The sequence below is a fragment of the Hyperoodon ampullatus genome, assembly GCF_949752795.1.
Source record: "Hyperoodon ampullatus genome assembly, chromosome: 6".
Taxonomy (NCBI): domain Eukaryota; kingdom Metazoa; phylum Chordata; class Mammalia; order Artiodactyla; family Ziphiidae; genus Hyperoodon; species Hyperoodon ampullatus.
Window position 1 is genome coordinate 60,731,004 of NC_136919.1, and position 18,331 is coordinate 60,749,334.

Consider the following 18,331-nt stretch of genomic DNA (forward strand, 5'->3'; position numbering starts at 1 on the left):
CGGGACAGTTGATATGATGACTGAGGTAGCTACTAAGTGACTAATGGGCAGAATGCACCGGACAAAGGGATGATTCACATCCCAAGAAGAACCGAACAGGAGGATGAGAGATTTTATCATGCCGGTCAGAATGGTGTGCAATTTAAAGCTTATGAATTGTTTATTTCTGAAATTGCCCATTTAATGTTTTCGGACCATGGCTGACCACGAGTCACTGAAACCTGGGAACATGAAAGGGTAGAGTAGCAGGGACTGCTGCTTCCACCCTTATTTTGTTTTCATCTTAACAGTTGCTTAATATTCCTTTGGAAAGGCTTATAATAAAACAGCAAATTCTAGAAGTGGGAAGGTGGCAGATATTAGAGATACAAAGAGTAATTACAACTAACTATGAAAGGATAAAATGATAGATATTAAAATTCAAAAACAAAGCATTCCCAGAGATTCTTTTTTCCCTCCAGGAACAATCAGGGCCCCTCTAGCCCTTAGACACCCTAAAGGTATCACTACATATTAATTTGGTGTTTGAAATGAAAAAATTTGATTATCAAGAAAGATATGTCCTGTTTAAAAACATACGTTGAATATGCAGCACCTTTTCAAAGAATTCCTGTCTAAAATGGTAGAAGTTGGAGAGGCAGTGCAGGGTATGGGGATGAGCACATCTTTCGAAACCAGACCAACTTGGTCTTGAATCCCCACCTTGACACTTAATATAAGACCTTGGCCAAGTGAGTCAACTTTCTTAGCTTCAATTTCCTTATTGGTAAAATGAGAATAATAAGACCTATCTCATAGCACCTGTGAAGAACAAATGAAAAAATATTTTATGCTTTCCACAGTACCTGGCATACAACAGGTGCTCAATAAATATAAAGTAACATCCCCCAGACTCTTTGCCTACCCAGAACAATTAATTTCCTAAGAGCTCTGGACACTGAGATCTTAACTATAATTGTGTCTTTTAGAAAACTTATTATCATAATGCCTTGGACACACTAGGCACTCCAGATTTGTTTTGTTCTGTAACTCTTAAGTGTTTTGTTTGGTTTTATTCATATTCTTCACCAAAATCCTCAAATCTCTAGAACGAAGTATACACGTACCATGTGAAAATCCCCAACAGCCAAATGCCAGGATCTTAACCAGAAATACATTTGTAAGTGTTTAACAACTAGTTCACGGAGTAGGGGAGCTCTGATCTGTAGCATTTACTGATGTGAATTACCAGTGTGAAGTCAACTGGCTTAAAAAATTCCTGAAAGTTTAATGGTTGGTTCTCATTAAGTCAGCAGAACGGCTTCGTACACTACTGTATTCCCAACCCTCTTGACCCGTGCTTTGAACTCGATGTAAAAGCAGTTTGGGAGACCCAGTTCTCAAAAAAACGGTCCAGTCTGCCACCAGCTTATTTTGTTACTTTGTCTCAGTTTTCCTGTTTGTATAGTAAAGCAATGGGAGTAAATCAGTTTTCTAAACTTCTTTTGGTGGGGTTTTACAATTTCATGTAGGTGTCTCAGGTTATAGAGACCAAGGGGCCCAGGCTTTATGCTTCTTATCCTGCATGTTCAGTATGAATTTCTTTTTTAAGGGGTTCCCTGGTGGCGCAGTGGTTGAGAGTCTGCCTGCCGATTCAGGGGACACGGGTTCGTGCCCTGGTCCGGGAAGATCCCACATGCCGCGGAGTGGCTGGGCCCGTGAGCCATGGCTGCTGGGCCTGCGCGTCTGGAGCCTGTGCTCTGCAACGAGAGAGGCCACAACAGTGAGAGGCCTGCGTACCGCAAAAAAAAAAAAATGAAAAAAAAAAGGTCTTTATCAGTTAAAAACATGTATGTTTGAGAACCGCTGTTACTGAAATAGCTGTCACAAAGCCCATATCTGTAACTGTGGCAAAAGCCCTGATATAGTGACAGGTAATGTATTTACTCACTGCTTATATATATATATTTTTTAATGTTTTATATATATATATATATATATATACACACACATATATATAAATAAATATAAAACAATGTACAATTTAGGAAAATGCAAAAGGGAACATAATACATTTCAGTGTTACTTTTGTCAGAGGTAGACATGATAGAAAACGTTTTTGGTACTTGACACTTTAAATATGATATTTATGTGTGAATTCTTCATATATGTATGCCATGTTAAGGAGGAGTCGCTTATAGGCAGGGGTCGCAAACTCAACTGGCTCTAGAGGTCAGGCAAATGATGGAATTGAGGGAAACAAGTGGCTTATAATATGAAGGGGAGTCATGGAGACTGTGCCCATCTGAGAGCACAGCTCCGCCTCGGAGGATCGTTGTTATGAAGAAACACAGATTTCTGCTGCTGTATCTTTAGTTCCCTGATACTCCACCCTGTCCCCAACAGCTGGAAATCCATAGTTTCATTTAAAATTTCTTGATTCTTTTTTTTAACATGTTGCCTATGAATTAAACACACTTGCACACTCATACATACACATGAAGGGAGCCAAGCAAAACAAACCTGGCCTGAGGGCTTCTGGTTTGCAATCTTTCTTCACACACATATATATGCAGCACCTAATATTTATTGAGCGCCTATGTGCTATTCACTCAGCCAAACGTCTTGCACTAATCAAAATGTTTAATCTTCACAGCAATTGGGTGAGCTAGTATTATTTCCTTTTTATAGATGAGGAATTTTGGCTGAGGTCACACGACTAGTAAAAGGTTCCATGGGTATTCAGACCCGCGTAATCTGACTGCAGAAACACTTGGGCAAAACTGACTCCATGGATATCTCTGACAAGTGCTATAAGCACACACACAGAACACAAATAGCTGAGTATAAAGGGTGGATCGAGACTTATCTAATGTTAGCTCATTTGTGTGCAGTGATACAGTTTGTGTGAACGCGTGCTTGCGTGCTCCCTGGAATACTATCTGCTTTCACACTTTATAAGATTTTTCTGATAAAGCTCAGTGAGACCAGTGTAGAAATTTCACAGGGAGTGTCTATTTCTTTTTGTCACAAACTCTAGACATCCTGAGCTCTGGGGCCAACATTGTCTCTGTCCAAGGGCAAAAGTTTTCTCCCTTGTCTTTGCCATATTTAAACCCCACCCATGGAAATGCTGCAAGTCCTCAGTGATGATCACTTCCTCTGGGAAAGGGTACGAAGAATAAAAGTAAATCTAGCAGGAGGAATAAATCCCAAAAGACAGAAATAAGTACTTGAGGTCAGAGACTGCATCTTTTATAGTTAGTCTACATGCCAAACTCATTAATATGAATAATCATCTTAGCTGTAGTGGTTGTAGTAGCAAAAGTAATACAAGAAACTCATCTTGTCTTACAGTTTTACATCAACTCTTTCATTATTTCTAGGACTCGGGAAGGTCTCTTTGAGAAAGTGATGAGAAAGCGAAGGTCTCTCACATGTTTCTCCTTTATTTCCACTTCTTTTTCCTACCCACATAAAATATTTTTCAATTTTAAAACCTCCAGCCTATGGGGGTAAAACTATAAGACTCTAGGAAGAAAGACGTAAAACTGTGTGCAAACATCTATATATTTATCCATTTAGGTTTTTCCCTTGGGATATTTTGGAACACCATTAGACACTGTAAACCTCTTTATGGTTTGTTCACTTGGTATGGAACGGGAGAGAAAAAAAGAGCCAGTCCCCCCTGGCTGTGTTCTTCTCAACACTCTGTACCCATCATGTGAATGGAAAGAACCCAAAATCTTCATTTTCAGAACTGTATCTTAGCCCCTGGCTCCTGGAGAAAACCAGTGTGGTTCAGAAGTGGGATGGGAAGAGTGGTTTGCATTGGCATCAGCCTTGCGGGTGCTTTGGGGCTGGAGCACACTCAGCTGTGGGTTACAGATGCTTGCTCTCCAGCATTAATGTGGCCAACATGTGAAACCATTGGCACCCACAATGCTACACAAAGGTCCACGCCTCTGATAGTTTGGGAAATAACTCCCAGCTGAAGAAATTCCTTCTTGAAGGGCTGGAATACATTCTTGAACAGAAGGTCCTTTTCCAGAGGGGTGGAACCCAGAAAGAGACGCCTGATGATGTTGGACTGGGTACCAGGGACTGTATCATCAGGTGTCTCTGATCTTGGGACCTTTAACTGAAAACAGAAAAAAAAAAATGCTACTCTAAACCTGAGGTTCATATGTGCCAAATTCTATGCTGTACATATAGCAGAGAGCTTTGGCACTCAAGCCATTGGATAGTTTCTTTGGAGATGTCAAATGCAAAGCATGAGTGGTGGTGGTTGTCATCTGGTCTGACTCAGGGTGTGTTTGAAATGTTTCCACTAATTTTTATTTCTCTGAGCTGTCTCCAAGGTTGGTAGGACCAGAGAAGACTATATGGAAAAGAAAGGAAACAAGTATAGGGTTGGTTGGTGCTCTTTGTATGTTCAATAACCAAGACACTTTTCAGGTCCCAGAAATTTTCAGGTCCCCTTCTCACTCATGAGGCCTGTGCTTCCTTCTAACAGGACACTTGAGAGAGCCGGGATGTTTCCACCCCCCATTCAGTGAGTGCGCTAGTCTTCTCGTTCAGGTGCAATTTCCAGTGAAATAGTAGCTTGTAAGTATTCAGAAGTTAGTTTATTGACTCTTATTGCACTTCTGAGCACCTAATAAATAATTTATTAGTCTGATGGATATGTGGCTACCTAACTATGGGTCATGAAATATGCACTATTCTTCTAATACACTGTAGGGAGACCTGTTTATAAAGTATTTAGTATTGGTTTTATAATGCACCGTTGACAACAGAAGACCACGAAGCTCAAAGATCAATCTCATTTTGGCCCACAGTAGTAATGCTGCTTTATAAAGCTCTGTGACAGGTCACTTAGACAGTGGTCCTCGCAGGAAGGACTCTGTTAGGAAGGTGGTCTGGAGTGGCTGCGAGCACAGCGGATGAATGTCTTTGTCCAGGTCCCTGAGGTGACTGTTTGGTGGTTGCTGATGTTTGCCAGGTGTTGGAAGTCAGCATTTCCCAGTTCTCTATGGGGAATCTGGACTGAGAGTGCCCCGAGAGTGCTAATGCAACCACCACTGATTGTACAGAGAGCTGGGGTGACTTTGGCCCGCAGTTCTGGAGACCTGGATTGCAGGAAGGAGCGGGTCTAAGCTTTCCTCAGCTTCCTCTCATGTTTGCTGATGAAGTGACATTGTTCCACATCTCCCAGTCCTTCATTCAAGTCACAGATGTGACACAGCATAACTTAAAAAAATTTTTTTTATTATAGTTGATTTACAATGTTGTGTTAGTTTCTGCTGTACAGCAAAGTGATTTAGTTATACATATATCCACTCTTTTTTAGTTTCTATTCCCATATAGGTCATTACAGAGTATTGAGTAGAGTTCCCTGTGCTGTACAGCAGGTTCTTATTAGTTATCTATTTTATATATAGTAGTGTGTATGTGTCAATCCCAATCTACCAATTTATCCCTCCCCCACTTTACCCCCGGTAACCATAAGTTTATTTTCTACATCTGTAACTCTGTTTCTGTTTTGTAGATAAGTTCATTTGTACCTTTTTTTTTAGATTCCACTTTTATAAGTGATATCATATGATATTTGTCTTTCTCTGTCTGACTTCACTCAGTATAACAATCTCTAGGTCTGTCCATGTTGCTGCAGATGGCATTATTTTGTTCTTTTTCATGGTTAATATTCCATTGTATACATGTACCACATCTTCTTTATCCATTCCTCTGTTGTTGGACTTTTAGGTTGTTGCTTCCATGTCCTGGCTAGCATAAATAGTGCTGCAATGAACATTGAGGTGTGTGTATCTCTTGTTGGTGGGCATGTAAACTGGTACAGCCACTATGGATAACAGTATGGAGTTTCCTTAAAAAAACTAAAAATAGAGCTGCCATGTATATGATCCAGCAATCCCACTCCTGGGCATATATCCAGAGAAAGCATAACATTTTTTGATTTTTGTTTGCTTTGGGGAATTTCATTAGCCAGGAAGAAGTTCATAGATATTTAAAAAGACCTACCTAGTAAACACTTAGATTTGGGGGACATCTAAATAAAAATTAAATAACTTCATCCAAAAGTCAATTCTCAGTGTTTTACTTTCTTGATAAGAACTAAATCCTGTAAGAATGCTATGAGGTAAAGAAATACAGTGTATTATTGCATGTCAGGGTATACATTTCAAACAAGGCATTTTTCAGTTTTACATTAAGAGCTCCTTGATGCTTCTAATATTCTACTTCCCAGATTGGGAAATGGGAGCTACACTTTCTTGAACCCAGTCCACTTGCTCGTAACTTTTCATAGTTTTAAAGGAACCAAGGCTGAGTCCTTTCTGCAGTTTGCCATTTCTTTTATTCATTTCTTGTTGATTCAGAGTTTCATGTTACCCTCTCCAACTGGACCAAACACTTTCTACTCTCTGTTGGTCCTTGATTTCTTCCTATCCTGTCTCTCTTAGCAGGTGCCCTCATCTTTCCTGAGATGGTCATGTCCTTTGTGTAGCTATCATTTATTGAGCATTTACTATGTGTTAAGTACTCTGTTAGGCCCTGGATTACCAAAGATAGATAAAACTCTCTTACTTTCAACAAGTGAAAAGCTTAGTGGGGGAAATGGATAGTAAATTGGCTTTCTACATGAGCACTTTTGAGATATATATATTTTAACCACAGAATTTTTTTCTCTTCTTACCCTGGTTTCTGAGAAAAATTTTTTTCTTCTCCCTTCAAGGGTACACTTTTCATTTGTGCTCTTGATCGCATTCTCTCCTAGAACCGCCCCCCCCCTTTTTTTTTTAATCACTTTCCCTCTGGCTTAGATCTTCAGTATCCTTTTCTCCCCTGGCTTTGTCCCCTTTGCCTGTGATACTTTTTCTTCCCTGTTGTGAGAAACAAGCAATCAACACACTAACACAACTTCTCCCAGGCCCTGCGAACTCTCAGACGATCTTTCTCTTACTTTACTTGCTTTCTTTGCAGAATTTCTCCATAGAATATTTGCCCTTTTCTGCCTCCTTGTCTTTGTACTTTGCTTACTTCTTCACTTCTTTCCAGTCTAGATCCTCGAACTTCTATACCTATCTGCCCACTAAGACATCTCTCTTAGGACACAAAATATAATTATAAAATATCACAACCACAAATATATATGAGGAATGGGATAATGAACACCCATTTATTGAAGCTTAAGAACTAATAATGTACAAATACATCTGTAGCCCTGGGTTAACATCCCAATTACATTGTAGCCACTGCCATTTCCTCTATCCAATACCTGCCCTCCCATCCTCAAGCAGGATTCTGATTTTGGTATTTATCGTTCCCATGCATTTTGTTTTGCTCTTATTATATTTACTACTACTTATTACTGTACTTGGTTTTACTACACTCTAAATGTAGCATTGTTTCTTAGAGCATTTAAAACTCTCTAAACTCTGACTTCTCTTGCCATTGAGAACATTGGACAATCACAGTGCCCCTGTTCATGCTGCTCCTTCTGTCTTCTCCCATAGTAACTGTGGGTATCTCCCAAGATGCTAACTTTGGCCACTTTCTTTTACCTGTTGTGTCACTTCTCTATTGATGATTCTCAGATCCAGTAACTACAGTGTCAGCCTGTGTTCTGAATGTTTCTAGTTGCCTCGTCACCAGCATGACCTACTGTTTTCTCAAACTGAGCTTACTGTATATACCCACCAACTCCTTTGTTCCCATGTCTGTTGAGAGTGCTACCGGTTTCCTGTGCTCACAGTATCAGAGCTTTAGTGTCATCTTTGGCTCTTCTCATTTGTTACACACATCAGTCATTCTTGTCCCCTGGATTTTATCTCCATGTTGTATCTTGCTCTTTTTTCCCCAGCCCTATTGCCTGTAGTCTTTTTACCCAGATTGTTATAATAGCTATCCTAATTGGTATCTTTGCTCCTGTCTTTTCACACTTCAGTCCGTTAGTCATGCTGTTGCCAGATAAATCCTCTTCAAGTACAGTAATGTTCATACCGTGCTGCTGTTGAGAAGCTTTCAGCAGTCTTGACTGTTGATGGATAACAGGATAAATAGCAACTCTTCCTAGTGACATACAGGACCCCTCCCATTATAATAGTTCCCACTGACCAGTCCACCCCTTTCATTCATCATCGCTCTACACAGATTCCACCTTAACGTTCTAGTCCAACTGGACCACTTCTTTAGGGTGTCTCCTTTCCATTGGCCTCGGTACTCTGATTCAATTTTTGACAGCTCTCACTTCTCTACTTTTAAAAAATTTTTTGGCTGTGCCACGTGGCACGTGGGATCTTAGTTCCCCGACCAGGGATCAAACCCACATCTCCTGTGTTGCAAGTGCACAATCTCAACCACTGGACCACCAGGGAAGTCCAGTGGACCACTTCTTTAGGAAAATTATCAGTTCTTAAGTTCCGGTGCAAATGCTGCTTCTGCTTAGAAACTTTCTCTTCCCATACCAGCTGGAAGGAATCTCCTTTTCTTAAGTCCTATACACTTTGGCTGCTACCTCTACTTATCATGTTGTTTTATTAAGGTTGTTTTTGTACATGGCTTATCTGTACTAGATTATAGATCTGGCTTATCTGTACTAGATTGTAACTTCTCATGAGCAGGGACTTTGTTTTAACTTTCGTGTTCCCCACACCTTCTTGTAGTTGGCAAGTAGGGCTTTGATCAGCATTCCCTAACAGTGGCTAAAAGTGCTTAGTTTAAAATATGTCTTTATAACACATGGAAGAAAAGGGAGCTAGAAACTGAGCTAGTCAGGGCAAAAGTGTATACCTTATCAATCAGCAAATTATTCACTTCTTCCCACTTTGTTACTTCCATTCTCTCCAGGACTTATTTAATGGTTGGCTGCTGTCAGCCTTAGAGACTGTTAACTCTTAAAAAGTGTTTAGGTGGTCAGAGGAGTGGATTTGCAATTGTTTTTGTTTTTGTTTTTATCTGTTTTAATGTACTCAGTGTCTCCAAATAATACTGTCTGCAGAGTATGTGTAATCTCCTCCCCAGTCTCTCAACAGGCATGCCTAGCACCCACTGCAGATAGCCATAGTCACAAGTCAGAGGATAGGCTTAATGAGCAGGGCGGGCAAGCACCTTTCAGGATCCCCTGTTGTGGGGTTGATCCTGCTCAAGTTGAGGTACATTTAAGCCTCTTGGATACACTCCCATTCTGGCACCGCCTAGGTAAGGTATCTCTCACCTAAATATTGTCTCCCTCCCTTTTACTGTCTTTCACACTTATCACCATTTTGTGAAACTCAGGTATTTGCTTGATTCCTCACACTTACTACCTTTAAAGAAATCATTGCGAGCAGTACGTTTAGTGGCAGTTACATGAATGATTTTTGACTGTAATAAAGTATCTGCCCTCTTCTGCCCTTCTCTATTCTCTCCCACTCCCCCCTTAGTTTTTCTTTTCCCTCCCTTTTTTCTTTCTTTTACATAGTTCTAATTTATTGTTTTTACTAGCAGTACCATTCACAGTAGCAGTAGTAAACTTTTAGAACCGAAGTATAACATGCATACAGAAAAGTGTACAAATCATAAGGGTATACAGCCGGCTTGGTGAATATTTACAAAGTGATCATACCCAGAACCACCAATGAGGTGGAGATTCAGGACATCACCTGGACCTCAGCAGCTTTCCTTGTGCCTCTTGTAGTCACTACTCCCCACCGAAGGTCATCACTATTCAGAACTAAGTTACCCATTAAGTCTTCCTGTTTTTAATATGCTGTTAATGAGTTTCTGGCATCTTCTGAGTTCCTTAATTTTGAAAACAACCTTCAGTTTTATTCAAATTTGCTTTGTTTCAACATTTTTTTCATTTAAATAAGTCTATCTATCTATCTATCTATCTATCTATCTGAAATAGCCTCTGTGGTTTTCCAAAGATTATGAAACTTCACATATACTAGTATTTCACTTTTTTTTTTTTTTGAGGTACGCGGGCTCTAAAAGCAGTGCTGGATTAACTGGGTGCCTGCGAATCTCAATCTTCCATCCCGACAGTAATTTGAACTATTATTATGATAAGTTCACTGGGGCTGCACGTTTCTTGGGTCTGCAGACTTTAGAAGGAAGTAAATAGAGAAATTAGCACTATCTTTACAGTCCTTGTAGCTCTTCATGGTCCTACAAAACTAATTGCCTGCTGTATGCTCCCCAGCCTGTTTTTTGATGCTCATTTAAGGAAACACGTTACTGGTTGTTTTCCTCCAGACTTTCTCATAAAACGTGAACTTTACATTATGGTAGGAAGAAGCCATTGTCACTGTTCATAGCTGAGAAAAGATGAATAAAGTCACTTTTCTGTCTTTAAGCCAAAACTGGGTAGGTAAAATATTTCATTTTTTTTTTTTTTGAGGCTCGAGATTCATGCCAACCTCAGATGCTTTTGCATCTGCAAATGTCCTGATTCTAAGGATTCATCATTTCCCTAACATTTTATAAACTACCTCATCTACCACACCCTACCCAAGTTCTCTTTATTTTAAATTTTTTTTAGAGCATATCAAGGGATTATGGCATTTGGATATATCCCTGAAAACACATCCTTGATGTGTTTCTCTGAAATTGAGGCCCTGATTAGGCTGTCAGCAGATGCTGTATCACATTGATTGTGCCAGTTGGTACAGAGGCAAGTGTCAACCAGAGCGGTTTCTCCCTTTTGCCATAGAAGGATGAAGTGTTTAGGTAGTATTTGCTTATGGGGGATGTTCCTGCCACTGCTGAAAGTGATTTAAATCTCTGTCCTATTCAAGCTTAATTTTAGGAGGCCTGTTTTCCCCATAGTCTGAGATCACATCATGACGTTTTCAGTGCACAAGCTTCTCCCTCAGTGTAGCTGATCGATTTTTTTGGTACAGCAGTTAATATTGTTGTTATTTTTTGGTCATGTGCTCTCATGTGGTATTCCTGTGAGTAAACACTAGAGCATTTAGTACCCATGATGCTTTGGCAAAAAACAAACTAACCCAAAATAAAAGGTATGCCTGCGTTTCTTGTCCCCTGAAATCCTCAAGCTCTTTTGGCTGAGGTTTCTATATACTGAAATGCCCAGTGCAGGCTGCCAGGGCTGTCTGGAGAAGGTGTAGTTGTAAACAGTTGTAAATTGTAACGTACAATTTTAACACAGAATCTCGTAGAGGAGAGAGGGGCCAGTGATTGAGACTGGCAATCCAAGGGGACACCACCATTTTTTTCCTCCTTCATTTGAATCTATAAAGATCCTTAACTGCATTTTGAGTTGGTTAATCCATGAGCTGTCAGCCCAAATTTATGTCCCAGAATTTCAGAGAATAAGCAATAGGATTGATGTCTCCAAAGAGGAAGATTTATAGAAGACTACAGGTGCATAGTTCAGTCCATTCATACACAAGCGGGCACAGGGTTAGATTCAGTAGTTGGCAGCTTGCATCATCTTTTTAATCTGGATTAAAGGCGGCTGCCTTCAGGTGTGCCTAGATCATCTGGTAAATTGAGACACGAATGAGAATTGTTAACTAAGAAAAGTTTTCCGGTTTCCTTAAAATTTAAATGCAGGGATCCAACTAGTAGAATCCAAAAACTTTCTTCAAGATCATCAGACTTTGCTTCTGTAGAACAATTGGCGGTCGAAAGAGGGGTACTTCAACTCTTACAAGGCTGGTAATGGAAGGAAATTAGGAGCCAGTGGAGAGTGGGAGATGGAGGTGTGATAGGTGAATCCCCTTCAAGGGTAGAGATGTGTTCATATCTGAACTCTATCTTAAAAGCTGCTTTTTAATCTCCTTTCCTTCCTTTCCCCCAAAACATGCAGGCAGAGTGGAATAATAGTTCATCTTTTTGTATGATTTTTTTTGGGGGGAGGGGTGAATTTTCAGTGTCTTGGCATCAAATGACCTATATGACTCAAGGGAAAACAGGCAGCTTAGATTATGATATAATTATTCACAAAGGGGAAACCTCAGTGGAAATTATTGTTTTACGTTTTCTCTATTCTTTATAGTTAGTCAAAGAATTTTCCCCCTTAGCCTCACATAGAAAATGAAACTTTACACAATAAAAAGTAGGGATGGCAGGTCTCAAAGGGGAAAAAGGTTGCTGTCAACTTTTTTTCTCTGGAATATGGAAATTTGGGTGGATTATCTGCTCAGAGGAGGTTTCCTTTATTAATTCTTTTTCCTTTTTACACTTAAGACATCTGTTAACATTTCACAGAGCCCAACAGATGTTGCAAAGCAAGTCCCATACTTTGTTCTCAAGAAAAATGACTTTTCCTCAATTGGTTCCCCCCACCTCTGTGACTGGGCCCAGCCTGCTGCTTCTGCATAATTTGCATATATTAAGTTATATACCTTAATGCCATACGAATTTGTAGCTTCAGCATTCTTTTTATACTGTAAAGTGTGATTTGATTAGAAACTAGTTTACGTGTTGAGAGGTCATAACATTTAAAAAAATCTCCGTTGAGAATGGCAGCCTAATTCCACAGATAGGATTGGATAGCCAATTATTGAATATTTTTCTCTATAAAATATGTGAAGTACAAAAGCTTGAGTTGTTTTGCCACAAGGAAGTGCTGATTGTCATGCGATGTGGAGCGTCATTTTTATTATTTTGGCAAGAACAGGGACAGTTTTGTCTTGACAAGCCATTAGATGAATACCAGCTTGTGTCACATGAAAAACCACTGATCTTTAACCCAGCTCTGTACTTAACCAAGCCTTGAAAATGAATAGTGAATAAAAGAAGAGCAAAGGCCAGTTTACTGTCATTACAGATTACAGAATCTGTTAACAGCTGCTGAACTGAACCTAGGGAATTACAGGTATTGTTCCGTGAACCAGCAGAAGTCCTACAGATGCTTGTTAAACTGTGTATATAAATTGTACATTTATTTGATATTTGCTTAGGATTTACATGTTGGAAACATAGCCAGAAAAAAGGAAAATCCTTGAGTAATTTCTCAGTGTACTAAATATATGCCTTTATCACAAAACCATATATTTTTATATGAAAGTATCTCAATGACACTTCCTTACCTCCACTTATGGAACTTATTTTAAGAAAGCAATGTGCCTTTAAAGGAATTACAATAAGTATCAAAAAGAAAAGAAAAAGTACGCAATCCCCCCCCAAAAAAACCCCACATACAAACACGCAAAACAAAATCCTTCGCTCATTTGTTTCTTCAAGGTGTTCATTGTGGCTAATATCTGCACCAACATGTGATTTTTTTTTTTTTAATGGAGGGAAAAACCTAACCCATCTCAATACCCAAATATTGAAAAGATCAGTAACATTTACAACAGTCAGTTGTGGGAATTACTGCTTACAGAGCTAACAAAAAAGAACACACTTTCTTACCCTGCTGTTGGAATTGCATTGTGCCTCCCTGTAGTCTTGTTATCCCACACTAACTGAAATGCAAATTCTTTGCAACTAATTGGGTCTCATTGAGGGTACATACACAGTATGTAGTTATATGCAAAAAGGTTTTTAAGAATAAAATTTCTCTGTAATTACAACTTTTGATTATGATCTGAGACATTGGTATCTATAGTATAGATACCAATAGACTATTCTTAGTAGAATATCTATATCTATATATATCTAACTTTTTTACAGATTACTCAAAAACATGAGCTTTGAAATGCTTAGTAGAGTACCAGCTCAAAAGTTAGGGGAAAAATGTTTATTTACAGCAATCTATAAATTGGATTTTATTAAAGTCCTATGAAAATAAAGATTTTTTTTCTTGAAATTTAGAATTTAGTATCTTAGAGCCAGTACACTGAAGTCATGTTAATAATGTAATCCTTTTCTTGGAACATTTTAAATGCGAAAACATCATAAACATCAGAAATCACTTCCAAAAGCTGTTGTCTTTTTGTTTTTTCCTTCCGTTCTCCAATCTGTTTTAACACTGTAAACTTCATTTGAGTTTCTTTTGTGTAAGTGTATTTCTGCTACATGTTGTGGTGAGGTGGAGGTATTCACATTCCCATAATACCTTTAATAACTTGGGTGCCATTTAGACCTAGTTGGTGTACTTCTTCTTCCCATGGTCCATCTCTCACTATCAGTAAGGGTGGGAAAGCCAACACATAGCCTTTAGGATTTGTGATTCTTTAAGTAGAAATACATGGAATCAGGAGAGCAGAAAAACAATTACTGTGTAAGTGATGCCTGCTTCTACTCCCCTAGTTTTAAGTAATTTTAATACAAATGATTCCAGACAGTTATTCTACAATCTGCAGACTATATAGCCAGTGGACAAACTCGAAAGTCATCTGTGTACCTTGTGGGTATATAGTTTTTGTACCTGTGTCCTTAAAATGATACAGGTGTCCTGCTTGCTAGACAGAAGATTATCCTAAGACTGAGGACTCTGCATGCTGTGTTTATATGTGGAAGTGAGTGGCAAGTTCTAGAGGAGTCAAATTTGTATTTTGAAAACTGGATTTAAAAATGAATGTTTGAAACTTAAAATCTGTAAAGCACAGCATGTGTATATGCTTGAGGTTTTTGTTTTAGTTGACTCATTCATTGATTTCTTGCTAAGTCTGGCTTAATTGTTATCTCATTGTAATAAAGCTTGTCTTCTTTGTAGACTATTCTTACAAACAAGTTAAAATTTTGTTTGATCAAATCCATTTAGCAGGTGCAGAATTGCATGGTAGAGTTGTAGGTAAAAAAAAAATTTTTTTTTAAACCGTAGAAAGATAATCTGGTGCTTTGAGGCTTGTGCCTTGGCAGTAATGTGCCAGATACACGTTACGCTGTAGACCTGTTTCATCTAGAGCAACCCAAGTTTTGCTCTCTGAAAGAGCTCAGTTTGCCTACTCTGGGTAGCATTTTGTCAGATGACTGCTGGCCAGGCAGACTAGATTTGGATGTATTACCTAGTCAGCCTAATAACCCTGTACAGACTGTATTGATTTTCTAGGAGAGAGTTTATGAACTAAATAAACTTGGGGTTGGTGTCTTAATAAACTGCTTCTCTCAGTCTGTCACATTTAGTTACTGAGCTGTGCAGTTTAGGGGGAAAAAAGGCTAATTCTGTTACAGATTGTTCACAGCAGGGTCTCCAAATTAGCCCTTTGTTTTGTAATGCCACCTTGCTTGGGCTCGCTTTGAGCACATTTCTCAGTTTTGCCCTAATGAGTTGCAACACTGATAATGTGGCTGATGATCTTTCATTGATTTCACTATCACTTGCTTGTCTGGTAATTGATCCATTGCTGAGCCTCTAGTTAATTATATCGGCTTTGACATGGCCCAGTCCACGGGGAATTTCAAGTCTTGCAGAATAACAGTTTTAATAAAAGAGTCTATTACTGCAGGTGCTTGCTGCTGCATGCCAGTTGATTTTTGTGTTGTGTGTGTGTGTGTGTGTGTGTGTGGTTGGTGAGGACGGGATACCTGGGAAAGGAGAGGACCACAGGACTGAGAGAAAGGAGGGGTGGGGGCTGGAAGAAAAGGAAGAGGGAGTGAAGGAGAGAAGAAGGAAGGAGGGGGAGCTGAGAGGGTGAAAGCAGGAGAGCCAGAGGCACGCTAGAGAGAACACGCAGGCAAAGCGATACAACAGAGCCTGCAAGGACCAAGGAGGAAGCTTGCTATTGACAGTGTCCTTAAGCCTCCCACAAATAACAGCCATTAGTGGGAAGGTCAGGAGCTGAGCATGCAGCTTGACTGAGGCACTGAGTGCCACTTCAGAAATCAAGAGGCTAGCAAATTTTAGAGGGAGTTTAAGTGGGTAATAGCTAGCTGTAAAGGTACAGTCACTGTTGACAATTGACTCACAGGGTCTTTTTCCTGCCCTCCCCCCCCTCAAGAATATTTTTATTGACCACAGGTGGACTTAATATATTTTAAGGCAACAATTCTTCGGGTTCTTGTTTGTTTCTCTTCAGATATTGAATTTGCTGCTTTTGAGACTTGTTTTGTGCTTAATGGTGGTGAACCGGAGGGAAGTTTAACAGAAAAGCTTTCAGGAGATGTCGGTTCTAGAGGGGAAGGCACATTTGTGTCAACACAGTGCACGTTTTCTCATCTTTTCTCATTGTCCGCTAATGACACGGAGCTGCCACGGAAGCTCTTTTCTGTTTCTTTTGTTGTTTCAGAGAGTAAGGTTTATTGTTATTCTTGAGTTAAGAAAGAGCAAGGAGAGTGGTACATTTGTCCTCGGTATTTGTAGGTGGTCGAAGATTAATGTGCCTTACGTTTTAAGTTTAGGAAGGATGGCTTTTTCCTGCTGACTACTTTTATGAGATGACATGAATTTAGCTTTCCATTTTGGAGTTACTGCTTATGTACAGTGCATTTTGTTCAGTTCTGCTTTTCCATCAATAAGGTAGATAAATATGATCTAATAAATAGATGTTTTGTTTTAAACCTGGTTTAATTAAAAATATGACACGCTATCGAGGTTATATTTCATCAGGCTGGAAAACGTTATAGAATTTTCCATGGAGATCTTGATTGAAAAATGGAGTTTTTATATTCATTACTTTTTACCTGAAATGGGACAGGCTTTTTTTCTTCATCTTTTTCTTTTTTATGATTTGAAAGGATATTGTAGGGGCTTCATCCAGGAACTTTAACAAAGGATTTTTTTTTCTACTTTTGAGCTTTAAGAAAAGGTACACTTTTTTCCTTTTCCATTCAGTTTCTTATTGTTCAACATCCAATTGAGTAATTAATGCCCTGAGGGAACTGGGTAGTAAATAGTGTGTATTTATTTTGCAGATGTTTATTGTGCATCTTCTATGTTCAAAAAACTGCTAGGTTTATTTATTTACCTTTTAGAGTGTAAGGTCACGTCTCTATGTATATTATTTTCTCTAGAAGTTTATATGTGGTTATAAATAGCCCAGCACATACTATATGACTTTTAGGAGCTAACATTTAGACAACACCTAAGCCAACTTCACATTCTCTTACAGCTGAATATTTTTCTTTCTTCCAGTGTAATTAGGGGAAAAAAATGTTTTTAAGCCTAGCAGTTTACAAATGTTAAAGCAAAGACTGATGTCAGATATTGCATGCTATACCTGAAAGCATTGTTGGGAAAAATTCCCCGGGAAGGGCCCCAGTCTCTCCTTGCCCCATGGACCGTCCCTGATCATGGTGCTGCTTGGAGTGTGCATAAGTGCGTATCTCTCTATCCGTGTGTCTGGAGAGGGGTTAGTGCAGGGTGTCATTTAGTGCCTGACAGTGGAACAGTGCAGTTGACTCTTAGCTCTGCTATCCAATGACATGCAGTAGCTGAGAGTTTGAAGCTGATGGTTGGGTCTCCAGTGCTGCCTGCACACCTGACAGGCAGCTGTTAAACCGAGCAAAGGCAAGCTCGGGGAGTCACAATCTATGCATAAATGATAGGGGTATCTGTGCAGAAGGTGCGAAAGAAGCTCTGACCCCCTCCTTCCCCCAAATCTCCCCCTTCCCCAGTGAAATGCACAGTTCAGCCAGCTTCTTAACTACACTACACTCCTGCTACTGGCTGCCAAGAGGCTCAAAAAATCCACCTTCACTTTTCAGTCAGAAGAGGCAGAAGTGGATGTGAGAGAAAGAGAGACACAGAGAGACAGAGAGCCAAAGAGGGCAAGAGACTTGACTTTAAGAGACTGCTGTACTGACAACTCCATGCAGTTCGGAACCAGAACGACTCCGGCTGAACCAGGGTTCATGGGGACATGGCAAAACGCTGATACTAACCTCTTATTCAGAATGTCCCAACAGGTAAGTTACTTTCATTTTTTTTTAAAGGAAACCTTGAATTGTTATGTGCACTTTTGTTTCTGGTATTTTCCTTACTAAACATTTTTGAATTGTGATCACTTCGTAGTTGGGTTCTGTTATGTCATAACTGTTATTGGAACGTGCAGGGTTACTTCACGGCTTCCCTAAGGGCTACTTACAAGAAAAGGGGGGAAAGGATACCGAAGTAAAAGAAAGCAAAGACATCTGTGGCAAAGTTTCACAGTCCAGCCTGGGTCCTGGGTCAGGGGAAGACTTCATTTATTTCTTTGTTTTCTGTTAAAAATTAAAAGCAACCACAACCCCCCCCCCCCCCATGTTATCTTTCTATCGGCATTAATCACTTCATCCAAGTGGCTGCTGTCTCGGAGTAGGTTTACTAACCCCACAGCCATAAAATGCAGGGGCCCCTCGGCCCTGCCCGACGGACTTCCCGGGGCTGGAGGCGGCTCGACTCCGACCCGGCCCGGGAGAGGATACTACGCAAGAGCCGCTGGCAGCGCCGAGGGGCGCGGGCGGAGGCGGCGTGTGTGGCGGGCTGAGCCACCGGCGGTCCCACTTCCTCCGTGCC

At 39.9% G+C, this 18,331-nt stretch overlaps 1 protein-coding gene across 3 annotated transcripts in view; it reads left to right on the plus strand.

Annotated features, from left to right (window-relative positions):
* Positions 1 to 3,673: 3,673 nt before the first annotated feature.
* BNC2 (basonuclin zinc finger protein 2) overlaps positions 3,674 to 18,331 on the plus strand; it is a gene marked incomplete at its 3' end in the record, with an annotated part of 301,189 nt that continues 286,531 nt past the window's right edge. The window contains exons 1-2 of one of the 3 annotated variants that reach the window (XM_079706197.1): positions 3,674 to 3,703; positions 17,542 to 17,742. In XM_079706197.1, the coding sequence (XP_079562323.1) occupies positions 17,647 to 17,742 (96 nt within the window). In that variant the 5' untranslated portion in view covers positions 3,674 to 3,703; positions 17,542 to 17,646. Of the gene's footprint in view, positions 3,704 to 9,074; positions 9,153 to 17,541; positions 17,743 to 18,331 lie in introns of those variants that run through there. The other 2 variants (XM_079706198.1, XM_079706199.1) reach the window with 2 other exon arrangements.